The 25,670-nt window shown below is 36.1% G+C and overlaps 1 protein-coding gene across 1 annotated transcript in view; it reads left to right on the forward strand.

Annotated features, from left to right (window-relative positions):
- Window positions 1-2,251: 2,251 nt before the first annotated feature.
- Window positions 2,252-25,670, forward strand: part of LOC140241142 (ATP-binding cassette sub-family C member 9-like) — a 32,346-nt gene continuing 8,927 nt past the window's right edge. The window contains exons 1-19 of the mRNA XM_072320905.1: window positions 2,252-2,818; window positions 5,527-5,769; window positions 6,902-7,093; window positions 8,211-8,366; window positions 13,549-13,704; window positions 14,048-14,182; window positions 15,189-15,351; window positions 16,155-16,195; window positions 16,693-16,921; window positions 17,676-17,827; window positions 18,572-18,650; window positions 19,288-19,390; window positions 20,041-20,139; window positions 20,983-21,148; window positions 21,994-22,131; window positions 22,554-22,794; window positions 23,378-23,586; window positions 24,294-24,463; window positions 25,304-25,373. Of these exons, the coding sequence (XP_072177006.1) occupies window positions 2,252-2,818; window positions 5,527-5,769; window positions 6,902-7,093; window positions 8,211-8,366; window positions 13,549-13,704; window positions 14,048-14,182; window positions 15,189-15,351; window positions 16,155-16,195; window positions 16,693-16,921; window positions 17,676-17,827; window positions 18,572-18,650; window positions 19,288-19,390; window positions 20,041-20,139; window positions 20,983-21,148; window positions 21,994-22,131; window positions 22,554-22,794; window positions 23,378-23,586; window positions 24,294-24,463; window positions 25,304-25,373 (3,309 nt within the window). The remainder of the gene's footprint in view (window positions 2,819-5,526; window positions 5,770-6,901; window positions 7,094-8,210; window positions 8,367-13,548; window positions 13,705-14,047; window positions 14,183-15,188; window positions 15,352-16,154; window positions 16,196-16,692; window positions 16,922-17,675; window positions 17,828-18,571; window positions 18,651-19,287; window positions 19,391-20,040; window positions 20,140-20,982; window positions 21,149-21,993; window positions 22,132-22,553; window positions 22,795-23,377; window positions 23,587-24,293; window positions 24,464-25,303; window positions 25,374-25,670) is intronic.

Raw genomic sequence — 25,670 nt, forward strand, 5'->3', positions numbered from 1 at the left:
GACATACATTGTGAAATGAATACAAAGTGCACATGGTGAACAATCAGTGAAGATTTGATCTCCAATGGAGAAATTATTAGCGATGACTTTGAAGTTACTTGCGTGTTAAACAAATCCGATCGGTACGAATGGTATTTCTGTCTTGGACGTGAAACGTTACAACATGATGTCCTAGACATTTCATTGATCACAGTCATGGATTTTTTTTTTTTTTTGGTTAAAAAAATTCAAATAGAGACATTTCGTGAATACAACAACAACAAAAATAATGGTACACGACAGTCATAACTGGAACGCGTTGTTTTTAGGGAGAGTGTACTGTTAACTGCCTCATATGGAATACGTATTAATTTTCACAGAGTTCCTTACATCCTCGTAGGTATCCCATCTCTCCGCCGACCTCTTCTTTCTCTATTCGTGAATTTCTAGGTATACTCCTTTTGGGGACTTATCATCTTAATGTTGTCGTCCCGATCATTCATCCTCCATTTTTTTTCATGAAAAATCTATGAGCAGTTCGCAAACCAGTATGTCTTTTACTACTTCAGACCATCCAATAAGGAAGGAAAAGTATGTGATACACCTGTACCTCTTTGGACCATCTTGTGGTTTAGAGAGAAGACGAAAAGTAAAACAGCGCCGCAGAAATGCGAATTTGTTATCCGTGTCACCTGTTTTTTAGAGTCCTCTAGATATATATATATATATATATATATATATATATATATATATATTTATATATATAAAGAGTGAGAGAGAGAGCGAGAGAAAGAATGGGGGGGGGGGGGGGGAGAACGTGCTTATACCACTTGGTGAGGCAGCATATCTCGTCTATGAAATGTTTTTTTTTTTCAGTCAATAAAAATCATAAGTTGTTATCCTTACAATGTCTGGTCGATAGACCATTCACACTGCATGACGATATATACACGAATGCATCCCAACGTAATTACACTATACGATATTTAACGATCGCGTCATTTCGTTGGCTTTGTTTGTTTACAAATCCGAATGCAACAACGTAGCTCCATATACATACTTATCATAAAGTCCAGAGAGACATAGCGAGCCTTTGTTACAGTTCCTATATACCCAGCTCTATGACGTAGGCCAAGGGCATAAGAGTCTAGAGATCAATAAATCCGTCCCCCTTTCTTGCAAAAGTTCAACTATGATTCGACTCCTCCAAGAGATCCGCCACACTGGTAGAATGATTCGCCGGAGTGAGGTCCTGTGATTGGTGTGTAAGCGCCGGACGACAGAGTCAACACTTAACCGAATCCTCAAGAATTGTGTCGAACAGGCAATTTCTCTGCCTCCCTGCATGCTTGAACGGACACATACCTCATTTTGCCCTGTTCGACTTGTGTATTGCCGATCGCGACAGGAATTACTCGACGTTCTGTAAGTTGCCAGCTGTTATTGTTAAATATAGTTTAATAGAACTTTTTGTATTATTTCTAATTAGTTATGTGTAATTGCAAGACATGTTAAAGACAATTGCAGTGAAATTTGATAAAGTGAAATAAAAACAGAAAGGCGCGGATTATTCACCCAAATATGACCTAGTATTACCCCTCCACTGCCCTCCCCCCAAAATATTATGAGATTTATTTTTTTTATATCTGTACAAGAATCAGTGACAATAGTGGCACCCACATATTTTAAAAGTTAGGTGGGATAATGGATTTAACCGAATGTTATTTTTTTCAATGAAATAAAATAAAAAAGAACTTTTATCAGTTCCATTTAATTGTTATATTAAAATATTTCAGCTGTAAGAACGGGGGGGGGGGGGGTTGCTAAATCATGGATCAAAGTCATGGTGTTCATATATTTGTGTACAGAGCAATACTCAGCGTTGTGAGGTGATAATATGTTATCAACACCTTATCATATTTGTCTATAGTTGCGACCGATAGTGTTATACTCGATTAAAACATGCAAGACTAAATACGAGTTTTGGAATTGTGTGCTTTGATTCGCACAAGTTTGGGAAGATGAAGCATTGAACAACGTTATGTCATTCCACATAGGGATTTCTTTAACTTGTTTTACAACTGTGGTTTGAGCTTTTCCGTTCAGGTGCATGAAGAGACACTAAGTTGCGTTTCTTAAACCTATTGGTATATGTTATCGACAATTGAAGAGCTCAAAATTATCGCTAGTTATCGATAAGAAAAGGAAAAAGAGAAAAATTAAGGTGCATCCCTTTTGTTATACATAGGCTCACTCTTGGTGGACGAAAATCATGTCCGAGAAAGGAAATTGGTTTTGCGGGGTAAATTACACGACGCAGGGCGATGCTCGCAATAGTACGTGTCTCATAAATGGCATCATCGCGGCGCCCCAGCTGGGATTCTGCCTGCTCGCCCCTGTAGTTCTCATCCTCGTGCGATGCTGCTGCCAGCGAAACGATTCCATCTATCTTCTTCGTCTACCGGGTCACACCCCGAGATGGCTTCTCTCCTATGTCTATATAATCCTCGCACTGGCCTACATGGCGGAGGGGATTCTGACGGACGAAATCTACCGAGCTAGCTCGTTCCCCCTCCAGCCGCACCTCTTTGTGCCGGGCGTGGTGATGGTGGTAGCTGCCCTTCTCTCCATTCTTTACTACCACATGATGGAAAGGTGGAGATCTCGCAGCATGGTGTGGCTCCTCCTCGTCTATTGGTTGCTTTCACTGGCGTCCCTGGCTCTTGGAATAGCTCATCTTGCCCAACGAGGTGATGCAGACTGGAATATATTCATTTTTGATGTCACTCTGGCTCTTCTTTTCGTCGTCACCTTGATGTGTATCATAGAGTTCATTGTCGTCCTCTACTGGGTGAGCACTGACTTCTCTCGTTATCACAAATGAAGAGTTTCATTGCAAAAAAAAAAAAAAAAAAAAAAAAAAAACTATTTACTTCATTCTTAAGAATTTGGGAATTTTGCTATCAAATCACAGAAAATAATAGAAAAAATGGGACATCTATGAATATCAACCGTCTTAATAGTCCTTTGTCCTTATCATGTAATAAGTAAGGATTCACAGGAAAGCTTTAATTGTGCTCTATCTGATAATGGACTTAAATGTTTAGAAATTAATCTTAACCCGTTTTTGCAATGAAACACTTCAAATAATGTTTCCACCATGCGCTTTGTTAATTGATTATAATGATTGTAGAGTATGTGCGAAGTGATGTTTCATAAAGATCATATTGTGAGTATTGTCATCGTACTGTTTTTTGAAGATACAGGTAATCGAGTTGTAACTTGATCTTCAACCCAATAACGTATGACGCAGTTCAGATTCCTTTAAAGGCATAATTTACCATTTGCAGATGAAACAAAAACCCAGCATCAGTGCTTCCATAGCTCTGAAATGTGAGTTAGGGATAGAAACAACCAATGTAGAAATTTGACTCAGTATGATCGATGTTAAGTATTGTTAAATATACAAAATGTGAACAATAGTTGAAATAAGAATGCTTCCAAACTAAACCGTCTACGGTTATGGTTTATTGAGAAAAAAATACTGATATTCCTTTATATTTTAGGCTTTAATACGAGCCTTTGATTATGGTAGGATGTTTTGTGATACAACCGACCTACGCATATGCAACAAATGTGATATCCTGAACAGTTTAAAAATCACTGCTCCAAAGGTAAACAGGACCTTTAAACATTTCAATCCATTCCCACGTCATCTAAAATCATGTATGAAAACAGATATCATGTCAGGTATAGTTGAGGTCTGGGTGACGGCAAGAAATATAGTACACCGTGATACTCCATAAGTAAATCCATTCAATATGTTATGTTGTGTTATTGTGAAGATTTACGCAGTATATCCGAACAACAGAGGCCCCATGAACCACAGTCATTCATAAGCAAGCTGTTAGAAATAAACACTTTTAGATTTTAGACACATATTTCCTGGTTGTCAAGTTCACATGATTGCATCAAAATCCCCGCGTGGAAAATGATGAAGTTACCATAACTCAGGAACCGTGAGATTGTTAAACTTGTACGGCATACATGAAAATGTTCCGTCCGGAAACACCTTTGAAATGCAATGCAATGCAATCAATGTTCATGTTGATTGTGATAAGACAGAGGGAAATACAGCAAGCAAAGCTGTACAAGTTTCATCAGATCAAAGAGAAATGGTCAGCTATCAAATAAAGAAGGAAGTCATGGTGACTGCAACAAATGAATGAAAAACCCATGACTAAATTGAATCATTTTCTGTTTTGTCATAAACATCGAAATGCAGAGAAATGGACTGTTTATTTTTTTTTTTTAATCAAACAGTTATATCAGAAGCAATTACACACATAATTTGGATGAAGAGATGTAATCAATAAAGGAAACCCCATTATTCGTATGGACACAAAAATATAAAACTCCGTTTCGGTGTTGTTGTTGTTGGTGGTGGCTTTTCTGGGGAAACATGAAATACTGCAATCCTACACCTCTAAATTATCAAAGCACAACAAAACGATGAGAAGGATGCGAACAATTTTCTCATTGATTTTTTTTTTTTGGTTTTTATCTAAAAAAAAAAAAGAAAGAAAAAATCAGAAGTTGTGTGCTGGCCAATGGGCGAGTTGCAAGTCCATGACGTCTTCTCATACAAAATTGATTTCATGGAGTTGCAAGTATTATCGATGATTTGTGAAAACATGTTATGTAAAACTCTACAATTCCATATATGTGTTCATTCAGGTTCAACTTTGATAAAACGTATAACATTACCGTAATGTTTTTAATCTAAACTTCTGTTTTGAACATTGCACTCTGCATTTTTTTTTTTAATGTTCCGGATATGACAATTTCAAGGCTTGTGAACCTCATTATTGCTTCTTTTTTTCGAGTTTGTAGGATCTTGTATTCGTGCCAACATGAGCACAAAGAGGATTTGCACTTTCAGTATATTGTTTTTTTTTTTGTTAGTTATTACTATGACTATCACCATTCGGACTGATATCTGGGCCCAATTTCATAATATACTGTTGATAATATTATGTTCTTGCCGGAGCAGCAGCCAATCAGGAAGCACGATTCTTGTCATTTAATACCACGACACTTGATATTCCAACAAGAGTTGCAATCGTATTTTTTTTTTTCAATAAAATGGGGCCCTGGGTTTTTACCAATTATCCCAGTGACAGAGGAGGATAGAATATACAAAGTTCAGTTGTACATGTAATTATATTTGGTCCTTTCCCATTGGTTCATTATTCCGAATTAGTTTGATGTAGGCCTACTTGTATCTACATGAGCGTAAGTACTCTATAAAGATTAATGCTGTTATAACAGCATTAATCTTTATCAGAGAGCCTAACATATTGTAGAATTTAATGAAATTTTAAGTGATAATGGTAACCATTACTTTGAAAATCATGTGATTATATGTCGATAATACTACAGTTTCATGATAGTAATGCCAATAATGATAATGATGCAAATCGACGCCTAGAACAGAAGAAAAATATACAATGTTAAACTGAAAACTCTTCCCTTTTCTTCGAGCAGATTTGTCACTGCTTGGGAGATCCGGATAATGTGGAGAATTTTGAGGACACGAAGAAACCGGACATGAGATATCTTAATGATTATTCCAACCTTCTCTCGGCCTTGACGTTCTGGTGGATGAACTGGCTGTTTGCCCTCGGCTACAAGAAAACCGTCGTCCCTTCCGACCTTGGGAGCATACCGGAAATACACACGTCGAAGTATAACCACGAAATATTCAAAAAGAACTTCGTGCAGGAAAAGGTGAGCTGCAAAAAGACAGTATCATAACGTGAAGAACTAATGGAAACACTCATAATTATTGGTTTACTGTAAAATTCTCATTGTTTTTTAAAGCAAATTCTTCAATGTTCTTAGGTAAAGTTAGTGTTTTTTCTGTATATCACAGCTATAAAACACTGTTACTTTCCCTTCCCTTCTCTCAATTTTCCCCATGCAGGTCTCCCTTTCTTTGTCCCTTAAATTCATTTCTGACTGGTTATAATAATTATTTCCCTTCTGAATTGTCTTCCTCGGCAAAGTGATATTGAAAAATTAAAAGTTCAAGTTGTTTAAGTTATGTGGGCCTACGTGTGTGTATGCGTTTTGTTCCTTAAAGGTCCTGTTTACCTTTGTGAACAGTGATTTAAAAAACGTTCAAGATATCACATTTAATGCATATATGTGGGTCTGTTGTATCACACAAAAATCCTACTACATAAAATTTTCGCACTAAACCCTTAAATATAAGAAGATATCACTATTTTTCTCAATAAACCGTAACTGTAGATTATTTAGTCTGGCAATACTTTTATTATAACTATTGCTCACATTATTTTTGTCTATTTAACAATACTTAAAAGACTCAAATTTTTACAGCCACTACTGTTTCCATCCGAAACTCACATTTTGGAACTATTTTAAAGCACTATTGCTGGGTTTTTGCTTCATCTGCAAATGGTAAATCATATATGCCTTTAAATGAAAGATATGGGAGAATGATAATATACTATGTCGCCCAGAGGCTGTTATCCCAGTCAAGCAAATTACTTATCGATAAAGGTCTCCTCCTCCTTTATAGATGTATGTATTTTATATTATTATAATTATATTATATAATTACATAATATATACATAATTATATAGATATAATTATATATATATATTCAATTATATGTTATATAATTGTAATTATATAAATTTCTTTTAAGGACTCTTATTTATATTTTGATGTGAAAATTGTTGATTTTGTCGTAACGTGGAGAAGTAAAACAAACAGAACTTCAAAACAAAATCCTTAAAATTTAAACTGAAACGAACAGTAGAAGCATCACTCAACAAGACCCTATATTGTTTACTGAAATGATCCCCTGTATGATCCATCTACAACGCACAGGAGAGAGCCCGACTTAAAGGCGTGGACATTAACCTCTATCGCGTCTACTGGAAAACGTACTGGAGGAGATTACTGATGGGAGGCTTCCTGAAATTCTGCGCTGACTGCCTGAGTCTTGTCGGTCCCCTGTGCATAAGTGGTATCGTCCTGTACGTCGAGACCAAGATGCAAGGCAGTGATGCTGCACCCACGGTAAAGCCTGATAACAACAACAAAAGAACCAATAACATTTCATTTCTTTTCATTAATTTCATTTTAAAATCAATTTCCAACAGAATGAAATTACAGTATAGAATTCATGCATACATGCGCTGTAGTTACACAAAGTCGATGCAACATCATAATAAAGGAAAACATGTGTGAACGGAAATACGATAATTACTTAATGTGACTTTTATTACAGTACCACACCAAGGTTATTGGAAATGGAGAGGACTGCTGAAAAGCAGAGCTAATAATTTGCAGTTCCATCGTAAGAAATAACTAATTACTGAACCCCAAAAAAGTAGTGGGCATATGACCTAAAATGGAAGAAAGAAAATGAAAGACTAAAAAAAAAAGAAAAAAAGATTATGCACACATACACAAACACGAGGCAGCTTACTTTTATAGAAGAGATAAACAATAACAGGAAGAGACTCAGAAGGACTGGGGAAAAAGGCAAAGGAAAAGGACAAAAACAGCGACACTATGTCTGTTTAAAGCTCATTATTGTGTTCAGCCCTTGACTCTTTGAGTGATACATGTACGTTTATTTCATGTCCATATGTTTATGTGTGGGATTTGTGCACATTATTTGATTCAATGGCACAGAAAGGGCTAAATGCTCTGTAAAATCAAGAGTTTCTTAAAAAAACAACAACAAGAACTTACATTCCTAAAGATTGCTTGTGATATAATATATTTGAATAGACTCGTTTAATAGAATAAACATGTATATTAGCATGATTTGGGGAAACTGCGTTAATAGTGATATATCAGTAACTTTGTGGTGCTCCCTGTGTCCAATCAAGATTTTTGAAAATTTTTGACATGAAGAAATGCATTTATGAGAAAATATTCCTGTTTGAAATCATTATATTTTGCTATTTATAATATTATAAAGATAAATAGTGATGAGTGTAAGACATAATAGGCCTACCATGTTATCAGAATCTGTATTTAATAGACTATATGTAAATCCTTAATTTTATCATAGGTTATATCTCCATGTGTTAACAGGATTATTTCATACAGAAATCCAACTTTATATTTTTCATACCTTATGTATTTGTTGTTTGCTTTGTTTTTTTTTTTTGCTACCTTACAGACACCACCACATCACGTGACCATTGAAGAATTTTTCCAAAACGGGCTTGTACTGGTGGGATGTATCTATATTGCCGCCATCACGCGTCATACTTTCGACCAAACCTATTTCTATGTTGGTGCCGTCGAAGGCGTCCATGTAAAATCCGCCCTTCAGGTAAAAGTTCGAGAAAATCGTAATTCTTGGCGTGTGAGAGAGGTAAGGAGATAAATACACACGCACGTGCACACACACACACTCATATATATATATATATATATATATATATATATATATATGTGTGTGTGTGTGTGTGTGTGTGTGTGTGTGTGTGTGTGTGCAGAGAGAGGGGAGGGGGCGAAACAGAAAACTATATACAAACAAGAATATGTAGATATTATCATCCTCATTGATGGCGATCTAGGGATTGAAAAGTCCTCTTCGCATACTAGTACATCAAATAATAATAATAATAATAATAATAATTGCATTTATATGGCGCTTCATACTGACGTTTCTAAGCGCAATTTGCTACTCATACAAATAGATTAGAAAACACAATAATATCAACAAAGTCAGCGTTAACAGTAACAAAAGAAGAAGAAAGAAAAGACAAATACATGTGATACAATGGTACAATAATTGATAACTGTGTGCGCCTCCAGGAGAAAAAAAAAAAATCCATACCACTGCTCAGAAAAGTGGAATAAACGAATTCGAAATATAGCGCGGTCGTAGAGTTAGACTGAAAAAAAAGAAAATTTTTATCATGTAGCATTACTCAGCACAATCATGTTGGCTAAGCCAGATTATATTTCACCACGATCTTGAGGCAAAAGTCAATTACCCAGCCGAAAAAAAAAAAAGACATCTGTTTACATCTGTTTATTGCTTTATGAGAGGAAATCAAAGAGGTCTTCGGGAAATGACCTTACACAGACATACACAAAAACCCATCATCACACTCAAACATGATAAAGCTCAATTGTTCGAAGGTTAATATTTTGGCAAAGCGACGTGTACGGCCACATCAACATTCATAATACGTACAATAACACGTATTGTTGTACGCGTATATTAAAATATGGTATTTTCCGTGATGGTGGCAGTGGTTCCTCTCTTTTGGTGTAAAGTTTAGTGACATGCCATTAAAACAAGCAATTTTTTTTTCGAGTATACATCTAGTTCAGTTTTCTTTCCAGTGGGCCTTTCACTTTTCAAGAGTTTACACAAATCTTACCAGTCTCTCACTGAACTTCGTTTCGCACAGATTTTACTTCGCTGGCTTTTGTTTTAGCGTTGGGGCTATGTTTCTTAGACTTCACTTATGCACGTCCTGAGTTTGATTTCGAATACTCGACTTTACACAGTATTTTATGATAGCGTAGTTCCATAGTATACAGTATAGCTATTAAAACCTGTGCATAAATATTCGTGACTGGATATTCAACAACTTTTATACGACATCAGAAGCCCATATAAATTATTTATGAACGAGTTTATCTAGTCTGTTATATATCCACACTCAATATGACAATGTGTGACAAGTACATTATTTATTATTATCTCCAACACTTAATAGGAACGGCTGGTACCAGCGATGTAAGCCAATAACTGTGCTAACCTTGCTCTCGGAGGAAAACTGCTTTTTCATTGTTGTAAACAATAAAAAAGCTTAAATCACAGTAGCCCAAAGTGTACCTGCATATGTGTTATGCACAACAAAAGGAGCAAGAAGTAGCCGATTCTCCAAATGACGTGGCATTATTTCCCTGCTTAACTACTTTGATTTGATACAAAGAACAATTCATAAAATAATTATTCATGTACAGAGATTTCAAGGGTTTAAGGAAAACAGATAGAGTGGTACGTCCTGAAATCAGTATTGTTATTCACGCTGCCTCCTTTATCGTGTATTTTGTTCGGTCAATATCTATCTTTCCATTCTCAGTATTCTTACGGGATCGTTAATATTCAATTCAAATTCAATTTTATGTCATTTTTGACAAAGACATGTACACATCACTTTCTTTGGTAACAGAGAATATACAGGTCAGCAAAACTATGTGAAACGAAAAGAGTATAAAATAATTGTGAAATCTTAGAGTAATTTTCATGAGAACGAAAATGATCATAGTGAAGTAAGCAATACATAAAGTGCAAAAAATGGAAGGACCATTGAAAAGGAAACGCTTGTAGAATGTGGGCCCCTCTGGAAAAGAACGTCAATAGGAAAATAGGTTGAAGCACAGAAAAAGTCTAAAAGCCCACTGAAAATACAGAATATTGCGGTGCTCTGCAGTTAAACATGCTTGTTTTCGTCATGTAGGCCGTCATCATCATGAGGATATTTTATTCTTTGCTTTGCTTCATGACAAGTTAATTTTATTGAATATTCATTGTCGTGAAGTTTGAAAAACATTAATGTGTTTGTTACAGCATCGTATCTTGGTTTAATTCCTACGATAAATCTGAAGGAACATTGCATGCACATTACTGTAGCGAATGTGATTGTGATGATAGCTTCATCAACGAATACATGTATAGATTCATTCAATTTGTTTATTTGTCAAATACCTTTAATGTTTTCACGTCGCATCTAGTGACATGCTTTCGTATGATATAGCTTATTCCTTTAAAAACTCACTATTCCTGTCTCATTATAAATTATGCTTGCTATTGCTGACATGAGGCAATTCTGAGATTGGTTTTAAAGCGTACTTAAATTTCATTTAAGAAATGCACGTACTTTCCGAGAGAAATTAAATATTTTGGCAGGTTGATTGTGATGTGTAATCCATATCTTTTCCCATTTTTCGCACATTGTTTCAGAGTAAACACGGACAGTGACCACAGTGGACGATAATGTATGTCTTACCATTATTAAGCAACGCTACACAAGCGTCCACTTCGGTAGTTAATAATTTTGTGACACAAAATTTGTCATGTTTTGAGGTTTGCTGCTCCCAATCATCTGTGTTTATTAAGACAGTCGAGTCTGAAAAGGCACCTCACCCAAACACGCACGCACGCAGAATTTCACTGGAGCGACTTATCTCATTTCACTTTCCGTTATAATTGCATACCAGGCCCTGTGATGAAGAGTTGCAATATGAAGTGAGCACTGTTAGTGCTGATCTTAAAGGACAAGTTCACCTTCATTAACATAAGGATTAAGAGAATGCAGCAATATTAGTAGAACACATCAAGGAAAATTGGACAATTGATGCAAAAGTTATGAATTTTTAAAACTTCTGTGTTCGAACCGCTGGATGAGGAGACTACTATTAAGGCTCGTGATGTCATATGAGTACAACAGTATAAAGAAAATGTAAAGAAAATTAAACATATTTTCATTTTTTCGCGTAATAAAAGAGCACTTGACTTGCCTCTTTCTAAAGGCAATGGGAATAATATTACCCATAACATATGTCAGTAACGAGTCAAGGGAATGTGTACTTTTTTCAAAAGATGAAATTTTGTGAAATTCTCTTCATATTTTCCTTATATTGTTGTACACATGTGGCATCGTACACTGCAGCAGTCTTGTCATCCAGCGGTTACTGCACAAAAACTTCAAAAATTCATAACTTTTGAACGGATTGTCCGATTTTCCTCAAACTTTCAATGATGTGTTCTACTAATATTGCTACATTCTCTCAATCCTTATGTTAATGAAGGTGAACTTGTCCTTTAAATAATGTAAGACTATTCAGTGACCGGGGCGATAATAGTATTTATGCGATTTGAGCACTCTACAGAGTTTATTTGGCTCAATGTTAGTCACATATGTTGCTATCATTATTGTTATTGTTATTATTATCATTATTATCATTATTATTATTATTATTATTATCATTATTATTATTATAATCATTAATGACCTCTTTTTTATTGGAAGTCAATTGCTTAGTGTATTTACAGTTCAGTGACTTAAGAAAAACTTACGATAGATCATTAATGTAACTTCTGTAAACAAGGACATTGGACTATGAATTCGCAGGATTTTAATCTTTATGCTACGTGTATCCCATTTTAATGAGTTGTAGGCCTCCCAACAAAGAGGAACTCATGAAATCTTCGCCTGTCACGCAGGCGGCGACTGTTCATACCAGGATCATTTTGATTTCTGCCATTATGCGTATATGCGTTGATTCTTTCATCGTAGTTATGCTGAGCGATTGTCTGATTTATGCAGCTCGAAAGAATCTTGATCATTTGACTGGGGTGTTGAATGTAGATCTTACAAATTTAGCACAGGGAAGGTGCAGATTGCTTATTGTATATTTTTGTGACATATTGTAATGAAATTCTAAAGAATGGTGCAGAGTTGGGACGGATGAGGCGTGGACGAAAAGCAGACGGCTATAACATTGAATTCTGTCATTATGTTTGCATATAATGCGCTGATTTTGGGGTTCTTTAGCGATTGTCCTGATTTGCATGTGTCCAGAAATGATTTTGATTTGGCTGTGATGTTGAATGTCGTATTCACAAATGTAGTGCAGGAAGGTACAAATAGCTTATTGTATTATTTTTAATGACTTGTATTATTTTCAATATTCGTAAAGCTTATTGTATTATTTTTAAATATTTTTGATAAAACTTGGTGTATTATTTTTTGGCATACATGTATTTAAAGAATGGTACAGAATTGAGAAGGACGAAGTAATGACAATAAATAGACAGTTATCTTCTTGAATTCTGCCATTATGTGTATCAACATGTATGAACTGATTCTTTCATTTTTGTCATGTTGAGTACCCGTGTACTTGTCTGATTTATGATGCCTCAAGACATGCTTCTGATCATTAGACTGTGGATGTGAATGTTGATTTCACAAATTTAGTACAAGAATGTAAAGATAGGCCATACTGTATTTTATTGGAGACATTATTTTCTTATATCGTACAGAGTGAGATGGAATTTAGAAGGATAAGGCACTGGCGATAAGCAGACTTTAATCATAATATTAGGATGGTGTATTGAGCTGCGTATCATGCTGTTATGAACATGTCGGGAAACATATAGCCCTTTCTCGAAACAAGGCGACACCAACGCACTGGTCATGAGCTATCCAAAGGACGTCGTCTACGAAGTTAATTTTGCATAATTGTTATTAGCTAAAGCAGTTCATGCCAAATCTTAACATTTCTAGTATGATTGGAGCGTAAACGATAAAGTCTATAAAAGTGCTTTTTGTGTTTGTGTTTTGCTTACCGACTTTCCAAACTATCCTGTTTTATTATTCTTAACCCGTTCTTAATCTTCAGCGTTTTCAGTTTATAAAGTTTGCATTTCAAACTTGTACTCATTTTGCATTGTTTTTGCTTTTTCGACTCTATTTCTTCTATCACAGAGTATGGTTTACGAAAAGTCCCTCCGTCTGTCCACGTTCGCCATGTCAGGTGGCATGATGACCATGGGTCAGGTGACCAATCACATGTCGGTTGACGCCGCCAACGTCCAGTTTTTCTTTGATCGCGCCAATGAGCTCTGGACAGTTCCCATCAGGGTTTGTATTTTGGTTTTGGTATTTTCGTTCAAGTGTATCCCAATGCATTTCAAAGTATTGTTTGATTCATATTGAATACAGTATATAATACACCTAGTATATTCAGAAACACAATGTGAAATTGTAAGTATTTATTCATTTTTGATTTCATTTGTATATATATATATATATATATATATATATATATATATATGTATACATATACATACATATATATTATATATATATATATATTATAATGTATATATATATATATATATATATATATATATATATATTTTACGAGACACTGGTGCCTCACCGACCAGCCAAAATCCTTTTGTTTGACTGTATCCATACACAGATAGCTTTGACGCTTGTGCTGCTGTACATTCAACTCAGGGAGGCGGCATTCGTTGGAGCTTCGATATTCATTTTTGTGATTCCAAGTCAAATAATCATCGCCAAGACTTACAACAAGTACATGAAGTCTGTCATGGTAGGTATATGCAACTATAAGGGTGAACCTTGATATCAGAAGAAAAAAAAAAGAACCCAGACACATTGACTTTGTAGCCACTTAACAGCTATTACCAAATGAATAAAAAACTAAGTATGAATATGAAATGTTTTAAACGAAAGAATGGAAAACATCTGCGACAGCTCGTTAAAAATTTAAGTTGTGCGGTCATCCTGGTATTGCATCTTTTATGACATGTATACATTACACTTTGCAAAAATTTAGTTTGCCCTGCGGACACATCTACATAACGTAATTTATGCGTACCATCTATCATTTGTTTCATTTTTAAGGACGTGATTATACAGATGTTCCGTTTGCAAAAGGAAGCACATAGAGTTACATCTTCATTTTCATTCACATCCTCAACGACAAGTGATTTTATTATATACTTACCCTGATAGATACCCAAGCAAAATTGGGCTAAACCATCTACCCTAACAGTGAATTTGTCACTTTCTGATGTACAAACCAAAGCAAGGGTAACTTCTAAGTGGATATGACTCCCGACTCCCGATCGGAGGATCCGAAGTTGGACTCCCGCACAGTGCTTACGTCCTTGGACAAGATGTCTTACCCACCATGTCCCTCTCTACCGAGTCGACCCAGGTGTATAAATGGGTACCTGGGAACGCTACGATAATGATAATGGCAGGGCCCTCTGGTAGAGCAGTGGCAATACTGAAAAGGCTACCCTTGGTAAATAAGACCTTATTATTATTATTATTATTATTATTATTATTATTATTATTATTGTTATTATTGTTATCATTATTATTATTATTATTATTATTATTATTATTATTATTATTATTATTATTATTATTATTGTTATCATTATTATTATTATTATTATTATTATTATTATTATTATTATTGTTACTATTATTTCCCAACCAAAGTCCAAGTACAGCGACGTATGACAAACAAAACAAACAACGTTTAGGTTTGTTACGACTCGTTCCAATCTCTCTCTCCCCTGAAGATGAATGCTGACCAGCGGTTGAAGACGTCTAATGAAATGCTGCAAGGAATGAAGGTCCTGAAATTGTACGGATGGGAAAGAATCTTCAGCGACTTCATCAAGACCATTCGAGTCAAGGAGCTTAGCCATCTGACCTGGGTCTACTTCGTCTCTGCCGTTAACTGTGAGCGAGTGAAGAGTTTGTATAATTAGAGTGAAAGCCAGAGGAGAATTAGAGGAACAGGATACCGTATGCCCCAACCCCCCCCCCCCCAAAAAAAAAAAATACAACGGGACCCTCCGCATCGATAACTTTGAAAATATCAAATCAATCAAAATACAATTTCAGGGTATAACACTTGAACTTATTACCCACATCTTACGTCAAGCCCCATCCGATTTGCTTCAGTGGTGAAAGAGAAATGAGGAGTTTTGTAGAGCATGCCAGGAATCCCTTTCCTCCAAATTCTGTCCACTGTTTTTACACATTAATAATATGCAGTTACAAGGGCATCCAAGTTCTAAACTTAGTAAAAATCAGACCCGTGACATGCATTACAACGATCCACATTTCTCTGTAACCACTTAACCCAAACGAATACGGTTTTCTGCAAATTGTTATGACCCTGAAGTAGCATTTAGACAGTTTAATCATATTGGAAGTTATTAGTGCGAAAATCCGATCGTATTTTTTTTTTGGACGTACTGTGATATAATCGTCAGATTACTTTTCAAAATTCAAAGGTCACGAAGCTCTGTCCACACAGTCATAAACGGGCAACATCTGTATTGCGTCCTTACCAGGCAGGCAGAATGTAGAAATCTTTCTTTAATATTTCGGTATTAGAATAGAGGATTTTCTTCATAAGGAGTGAGATCCGGAGCCCTGGCCTTCGTATCTCCTTTAGATATATACATAGATCAAGAACCTATAACCTCATCTATTCATATTATGTCAGCAATTTTCTGTTTTTTCTCACTACACAGTCGTCGTGAATTCAGGAACCCCAATCGTTGCCAACTTGCTGGTAAGTAAAACCCAACAAAAGAAGGATCACAAGCGAAAATGAAGTAGACGTAGGTTTGTGAATTAACCATCTACTTAATTACCTATCTATGTGCTTGGTGACTGTCTCATAGGCTTATGTTGTACGGTAAAGTCAGCCTTTTCAGATCGTGTTTCGTCTTTATCAATAGTAAAACAATTTGGTCAATCTCTCTGGCTGCTACTTGCGGGCGAGAAACTGTTCGTCATTGCAATGTATACCACTTCGCAAGTTCAGCGATTACCCATATAATGTTAGTAATAATATACAGTATATATAGTATAAGTTTGATACTACTGTAAGCTCCCAGGGAACTTTGCTTAACGCTCCTGTCATATTGTACCCAATAGTCCTGCCTTTGAGCATTATCTGGTTAAACTATTTCACAGACTATCACAATTGAAACACGAACTGCTTGTTCGATTATGCGGAGTTGGAGAAAATTCCAACAATTTCGTTGATTGTCACCTAAAATACAGGCCTTCTCGACTTACACTGCGATCACCGGCGAAGTTCTCTCCCCCGACGTCGCCTTCTCCGCGCTCTCGCTCCTCAACGCCCTCACCGACCCCATGTTCATTCTCCCTTTCGTCATCAACCTCTTCGTCAACGCCCACGTCAGCACCAAAAGGCTGAGCTTCTTCCTCAGCGGTCCGGAGATTGAGAGCAAAGACGGCGACGAGGAGAATGTGTCTAACGGCGTCAATGGTGTTGATCAGGTATGGTGGAAATATGGTTGACTGATGGGAACAGCAGGCATACAAAGTAAATGAAACAACTATATATACATATACAAACATGTAGAGATTTCACGTATTGGCTCCACGAAGAAATGAAGAAACAAACTGGTAATGCATTTTGGCCAATAAAGCATGAGTTTATTCGAGTCCAATAAAGTCATGCTTTATTGGCCAAAATGCATTACCAGTTTGTTTCTTAATATATATAAAAATATATACATGCATTCTGTATACGATAGCTCGACTTACTGCATGACCTTATAACACGAAAGAACCACACTTATTGAGAGATTGAGAAATAATGTTAAAGGAGCACACAAATGCAATATTTCTTCAGTGGAGTCCACAATGTTCACTCTAAAAACACAAATGTTGAATTAGCATTTAAAAGGGCCGAGGAGTGACAACATTTTCAAAGTGTTGGTTTTCCTGCTAGATTCAACATTTAAAATGTTATCTTAAAAGTTGGATGCAACACTTCAAAAATGCTGTCACTCCTCGGCCCTTTTAAATGTTGATTCAACATTTGCGTTTTTAGAGTGTTTAACAGCAATAATGTGTATTGTTCGTGTGTTTGTGTGTTCGTGTGCGTGTGTGTGTGTGTGTGTGTGAGAGAAACACTCCTGTAAACGTTTTCTGTATGTTCATCGTACATTCTATAAAGCTACATGTTCTCTATTTCCCACTATTTTCGTAGGATGATGTTCTTAGACGACGAAAAGAGTTCACTAAGAGTCGTTCGCCTCGAAACACGGATGATGAGATTCCAATGAGCAAATCGCCACTCGTTCGCAGCTACGAAGAGGGGGGCTCGTACGGGTCGACATCGAAACATCGAGCCGCTGACTTCATTCCACGCAACGTCGCCATACGAGTAAGTGAAAATGTTTGCATGACCAACATACAGGCGTACATGGGAATAATGGCAGCGCCCTGTATATGCTGCCTCTTTAGCGTTAACCCTGATATCCCATGTGAGCTTATTATCGCCCTGAGATGGACAAAACGTTTTGACAGTTCAATAACGTCCTTGCTCATGATTTCGTTCAATCCTTATTCAATATATCAAAATACTCTTACTTTACCAAATTAGTCGACGAAAATTATTGCAATTACCAAGAATTTGTATGTGTATACATTGCCGAGAAAATGGGAAAAATACCAACACTTTTTTGAACACCGAATCTCAGTATTAACAGTTATAATCGAAATAATAAAAAAACGAAATAAACTTTATTATTTGTATTTTTACAGTATGAATCATATACCCTAGTTTTATGGAAGACATCAAACGCTCTATTTCGATCGCAATACACTTACGAGCCTAACCTAAATGAAAATATTTTTCTTCATTACTATATTGTGTATTTAAAGCATTTCGGATGATTCTGTGACAGTATATGAATATGTGTGTATACACGTATAAGTGCATATGGGTGGGCCTATGTATGCATGAATACTCATGTAATACTGGATATACATTCCTTTATTCTTGTATTCATAATGGACTCATATTGTTTATGAATGATTGTCTCAATAGAGCATACATCAAACAAGAAAAGGAACTCACTAATATTTGCATTCGTTACATTGACTCTTGTATATCTGAACCTGTTAGGTTCAAGACGGTAATTTTACTTGGGATCCGAAATCTTCCTCACCAGTCCTCAGTGATATCAACGTAGACATTCCATCTGGTAAGACCAGTGCAATATACAATGATATACCTCTAGAATATGGTGTGGGTGAATGTGGCTAATCCATATATGGCGGAGCCTTTTGGGTTACATCTATCTTTTTTAATGACGAAATTAGGCTGTTTTTACTTTATCATGATACCTATTCAGAAGATCAAGGGACTTTAACGTTATGAACTGGAACAATTCATGAAAATTTTCACTGCGTATTTTTTCTCTTGGCTATCATTCAAAATTGTTTGTTGATGATATGAGTAACTCTTCGAAGTCTTGCTTTCACACGCTTCTGTAAACACATAAGATGCATATCATCTTGTCTCTTATTCTCGATCTCGATCGAAACTGTAAACATTGATAAGGGAGAGGCGACGCCATTCATCAAGTGAAGGAAATATTACCTTGGGTATTACCGTTGTGGGAGTCATCGTGTAGAAATATCTTCATTTAATTTCTCGTTCTTTTCAGTATTGTCAATATCACTATCATTATGACATTATTACTGTTATCATTATAACAACCATGATTACCAGTATTGACTTTTTCCTCTTCCTCATGATCATTCTTACTGTCCCCAATATCATTTTATGATATAAACTGTTATTACTTGGGACTCGTCCTGTGTGCACTTTGCGTGCAGGCAAGCTCACTGTTGTGGTTGGGACAGTGGGGAGTGGCAAGTCGTCCCTTCTTCAGGCCATCATGGGTGAAATGACGACCATCCGAGGACGCGTTGTCCTCAGGTGAGCGTGTTTTAACACTTCTAGTCTAGATTTTTTTTTGTTTTATTACAACTGTTGTTCTTATTTTGTATATTCAACAATAACAGGTTACTGATTCAAATTCTTACATCGGTTGTTTCTATTCCTAACTCACATTTTAAAACTATTTTGAAGTACTAAAGCTGGGCTTTTGTTTCATCTGCAAATGGTAAATAATGCCTTTAACTCTCATAGAACGAATATATTCTTACCTAGGTGTGTTTCGCTAGTACACTTTATGAAAATAATATGATATATTGATTCAAGTTTGACCCGATTCCAAGTCGGACCATGGGAAGCAGCCTGTCCGTGAAACATGACATATCAATATTTTCATTGTCATTATCTAATAAGTATGAGAAGTAGACGTCTATTTCGCGATTACCTCATAAAGTCATTGTAGACCGCGCGAACCCATTTCGACTCGATTCCAATTTACCGTCTGTTTTGCATGGATGGTTCCATGAAGGACTTGTTTTCTGGATGTAGAGAATAGCTAAAATTACGCTTTGCAAAGATAACATTCAACTAATTTAATGTCGGGTTTTTTTTTTTGTCTGAGACGGGGTTTGGTTGAGTTTGACTTGAAATTTGTTAAATTTGTTCAACTTTGTGTTGTCTCTCCTTTTCAGGAAGGGTGCTGCGGTTGCCTATGGGCCGCAAAAGGCTTGGCTCATGAATGCGTCGTTGAAAGACAACATCATTTTTGGGACGGACTTTGACGCAACAAAGTATTTGAAAATACCACTAACAAATATTTTGATTTACTACTATATGACTTCACTTTATCATTTATTTATTTGTTTATATATTTATTTAGTTATTTACATATTTATTCTGGTCTAGGGCAATTACCCCGGACCCTTCCCCTGACCCTAACCCTAATCTTGAACCTAATCCTAACCCTAACCCAAACTCCAAACCCGAAACCTAACTCTAACCCTAATCTTTACTCTAACCTTATCACTGTGGGTAATTGCCCTCGGGTCGTAATTGCCCCGATACGATTTATTCATTCATCTGTTATTGTCAAGCACGTTCAATTGACATGACGTTTTCTTTCGATCCCAGGTTCAGTTAGAACACATTCAATTCCTTAGTTGCTTAAACCAGAATGTAAGACAATTCGTATCTACTCCTGTAGCGAAATAAAAGTTTGTAATAGATTGGAGGTTTAAAGAAATGAGTTTACCCTAACGTGTAGTCTAGCTTTGTACAACTTTATAAAACGGGTGATGTTTAACCACCATTTCTTTATACAGCGTCTTTGCAGTTTCTAGACAGGACACTTACCCTTTTACGAACTACATAATGGAAATGAATAACTGAAAGAAAATCGTGTGGCGTGTTTTTTTTTTTAAAATCAGATTTTAATTTCCCATTCTAACGTATACATGCAATATAGTCTTTATTCTCATTCTTTCGTTTGGTCTTTATTCATCTTTGTGTCTTGTTTATACCTGCCTATGCCTCACAAAATGCACTTGAATTTATAGATAAGAAAAATCATCGATATATTGTTATTGAAACAATAATTCAAATTTGAATTTGACTTTCTCCGTTCGTGAACACAGGTACGGCAAGGTCATTAACGCATGCGCACTTGCACCTGATATTGCGATGCTCCCCGGAGGAGATCACACAGAGATAGGCGAGAAAGGCATTAACCTGAGCGGAGGACAGAAGCAGCGTGTCAGCGTGGCTAGGACCATGTATTCAAAGAGTGACATTGTCATTCTGGTACGTAAAAATAGAAATGAAAGTTGTTCCTTACACCCCACCCCCTGTTTGGATTTATAGGTTTTTGTGATGCGAGAGCACATAAGTCACAATATACAGGCAATTTAAACCTACGACCGAATAGGAGCACGATGTCCATGCTCAATTAAGTCTTAGAGATAATTCATCAAACAATATTCATCAACTAGAACACATTATTTCACTATTGCTTACTTTTGTAGTGAGCTATAGAATTCCTGTGCGGAAATGAAATAACCATCTCATCTGATTTGCACTTGTGGTTGCCAACAATTTCATTCATTTATGAAAACATCTGACAGTTTCATTTAACATTCAAAGTTTTTTTTTTTCATATCAGATGATGATGAAACTCCTTTACAAATGTTTGTTCTCTTTGTTTGATTTCATTTAGTGACTTTATTTGCAGAGTCTTAACAAAATGAGCACCTGTTGGAAAGAAATAGGTGCTGCCCTGTAAATCAAAACCGTTCTTGTTATCCACAAGAATGAAGCATTGCAACTGATTGACAAATATTATTGCCCTACATCGACGTAACGTCGATGTAGGGCAATTTGTCAATCAGTTGCAATGAAAACATCTCGACGGAAGAATTTCATGAATTTGAAGAATGAAGCAATTAAAATGAAAAGTAGCAACGTACAATATCAAAATAAGGAAGATGAACCGGATGGAATGCAAAATAATGCCCAAACTACCAATGTTATAGAAAACTTGGATACTTCAGCATGTATCATGTATAGGTCAGTAAAATCGTTACTCTTGCCTTTAAGCGCTTATCTTAATTGACACTAATTTAAAGACTTTTCTTTTATTGCTGTACTAGGACGACCCTCTGTCGGCACTTGATATGCATGTAGGTGCGCATCTCTTTGAGAATGGTATTCTGAAAATCCTCAAGAAGCAGAAGAGGACGATCATTCTTGTCACTCACCAGCTACAATATCTACCGGAAGCTGACAAGGCTAGTTGATGCATTTCTTTAATAATATTATTTGTAATTTCATTTGTATGCCTGTGGGAATATCGAAATCAATCGCTGGATATATTATCATGATAATTTAGATGTGATATGATATGATATGATGTGATATGATATGATATGATATGATATGATATGATATGATATGATGTGATATATGATATGATATGATATGATATGATATGGTATGGTATAGTATTATATATGATATGATATGATACGAAACGAAATATAGAATCATACGATATGATTCGATATGAATGATACGAAACGATGTAATACACTGATAAACAACATGATGCGCTGTAATGTAGTGTCATATTATATAACATCATTTTACAAATTAACAAATTCGAATCACTACGAATCAACTAAACATTGATAATTCATCTGTTGTAAGCCAGATCATCGTGATGAAAGATGGGAAAATACTGCTCCAGGGTGATCCAGATGATATAGCCACTGCCGATCCCTCGCTCTGCGCCGATTGGCAGAAGGCGATAAAGGTCATGACTGAATCAGAGGCTGAGTTGTCGGGGGCCGAATCGGAGGCTGTGCTGGAGGAGAGACGATCTCTGAAGAAGCAGATATCTCGCCTCGAGTTATCCATGTCCAAGTCATCGAAGGCAACACCTAACGATTCGGGTATCTATCCTGTGACATAAACACAGCCGGTGGAGGGTTTACTTATCGATTGATTGATTGATTGATTGATTCATCAATCCATTTATCAGTCTATCTTTATTCATTTATTTATTATTTCTACTGTTATTGTAATTATTATTGTAATAATAATAATAATGATAATAATCATTATTATAATTATTATTATTATCTTTATTTATTGTTATTACTGTTATCATTATTATCAATATCATTCCTATCATAGTAGAATTGATGTTATGTATAGCATTAACAGAATGTGTGATAGGGCAATCGAAATGAAGTTGTTAAGAATTCGTATTTTTTTTTTTAAGAGGAGGCGAGAACTGTTGCACTATACTAATCCAATCTTGTGGAATCAACCGTTTTTTCACATTTTTTTTTTCTGAAATAAGATCGCACACGACGATCATTATTTGTCCTTTGCCTTTTCTAACTGTGACAGGATTAACAAAGGTTGTACAATTAGGCCCTAAGCATATTGCATTTGCACTTGTCATCTGTACAGAGATGGGAATTACTTCGTATCACATCTGACATTGTTCAATTTTTCCCTCCTGTAAAGAAACGGAGAAAGGTCGACTGATCGTGACGGAAGATCGAGAGAGGGGATCAGTCTCGTACAAGGTCTACCTAGCCTACTGCAAAGCTATGAATTACTGCGTCGCCATCCTCATGATTCTCACCGTGCTCATGAGGGCGGCATTGCAAGTTGGCACCAATTTCTGGCTGGCTGAGTGGTCTGAAGTTGGCGTGGGTTTAAATGAAACGCAGGTTTGTGTAACCTCATTCAGTACGGTGAAGGCGATATACTGAATTTGCCTCACCACGCTTTATTCCTGGTATTTTGTCACTTACAAGATTATTCCTTCTTTTTTTTTTTTAGTTGTCCATGCCTGAACATTTTTTCTTGAATTAAAGCAAATGCAACGAATGTTATTGACATCCGAATTTGATGTCGTTTTTGTTCGATTCGAAAACTATCACCTTAATTATTTATAGGGTCACCTACAGATGATCATAATAGGGCCTACATACTTCCTAGATTCTTCCCATCTATGCTGGAGTGGGGTGACAGTGACCCTTACCCCCCCCCCCCGAAAACCGATCTATGTTAGATCTGCTGCGAAATTAGACATGCACGTGTCATGCTTTTCTTTTATATCATATGCATGTATAATTGTATAATTTTGTATTTGTTAACCATTATCTACCATGTAAAGTCGAATACATGCCCATTTATATCTTCGGATTCATTTGGTGTTATGTTTGCCGAAAAGAAAGAAAGAATGAAATAAATGAAATGAAATGAAATGAAATATACGACTCTTCAAATGTAAATGACGAAGAATCATTGTAATTATCCTTATCAAACCTTACCATGATAATTATTATCGTGATTTTTTTTTTATCAAATAACTTGAAATATAATCCATAATTTTTGGGGAAAACATCATTTTGTTTATTCTTCCATTCAGGAGGAAGAGGCTCTGGAGGACACCGATTACTACATCTCAATCTACGCTGCGCTGTCAGTGGGTAACATTATAATGCGAGTGTTTTCAGTCATGGCCATCACGTGTGGCGTGTTCTTTGCGGCTAAACACATGCATATCAGCATGCTGGACAACATCATTTCAATACCTATGCGGTGAGGAAACGGGGTCAAAATGACGTTACTGTCTTCATTCATTCATTTTTTTTTCGGTTGTCAATTCGTTGCATTTTCTCTATCGCAACATAATCAGTAACATATAATATTATGTACAGTGGTGAAAGTAAAGTATTTCAACATAAGAGTCAATAAAAAGGGGGTACATTAAACTTTTGAATGGGTTCATACAAACAGGCATTGTAATGATAAATCAACCAGAGGATAGAGATGGGGACCCACTGAAAAGCACAGCTTGTAGATTATGCCCCCCCCCCCCCACAAAATGTCTTGCATAGCTTTTTCGAGATTGTTAGACACATCATGAAACTCTGAGTAATGTCTGAATGAATGTATGCAGATATTTATCTTTTTCTTTGATCAATATATATATATATATTATATAAGAAAACGATTGTATGTCAAAAATTTAATCGTCTCAATGAGCAGGTGCGATGGGAGATAAAAATATCAAGAAAATATGGATTGTTTGGAGATAACTTCGGTTAAGCTAAGTTTTAGATTTGATGTATTGTTCATCAGTTCATGCTCCTATGAATGAATGTGAGTGATGGCGAAACTGTCTTAATCATGTTAACTAGCAGGTGATGTCATGAAGAATATCAACAAAATATGGATCGTTTGGAAATAAATTCGGTTACGTTAAACTTCACATTGGATGTATTCTTCATGCTCCTCTTAATGCTTTATTATCGCCGTGAATCATAGAATACCTACTGTACGTACAAATGAGATGAGACGCGTTAACGGCCAGCCATCACTGAGTATCATGATAGTTGTCGGGAATATTGCAAACTATTGGGTATTTTTTCTCTCCAGTTTCTTTGACACGACACCAACGGGACGAATTCTCAACAGGCTGTCAACAGACACACAGTACATCGATCAAGTAAGCAGAAATAAGAGCTCACAGTTACCAATAAAGTAATTCATGTAATTACCAATCTAAGGGGTGTTGCAAGAAAGTCGAGTTGCAATCTATTGCAAATATCTATTGCAAACTTTGCAATAGATAGATCTATTGCAACTTGCAATCAATCGCAAGTTGCAGTTGCAAGAAGGGAGCTTGCAATTAACTGCAAGATGCAATATTAATTGCAACTTTCTTGCAACACCCCCTAAGAAATGCAGTTCCATTTCCAGATTAATGTGACGTAAGTGTTAAGTGGACTGCATACGACCATAA

Source organism: Diadema setosum, chromosome 2, assembly GCF_964275005.1.
Source record: "Diadema setosum chromosome 2, eeDiaSeto1, whole genome shotgun sequence".
In the NCBI taxonomy this organism is placed as follows: domain Eukaryota; kingdom Metazoa; phylum Echinodermata; class Echinoidea; order Diadematoida; family Diadematidae; genus Diadema; species Diadema setosum.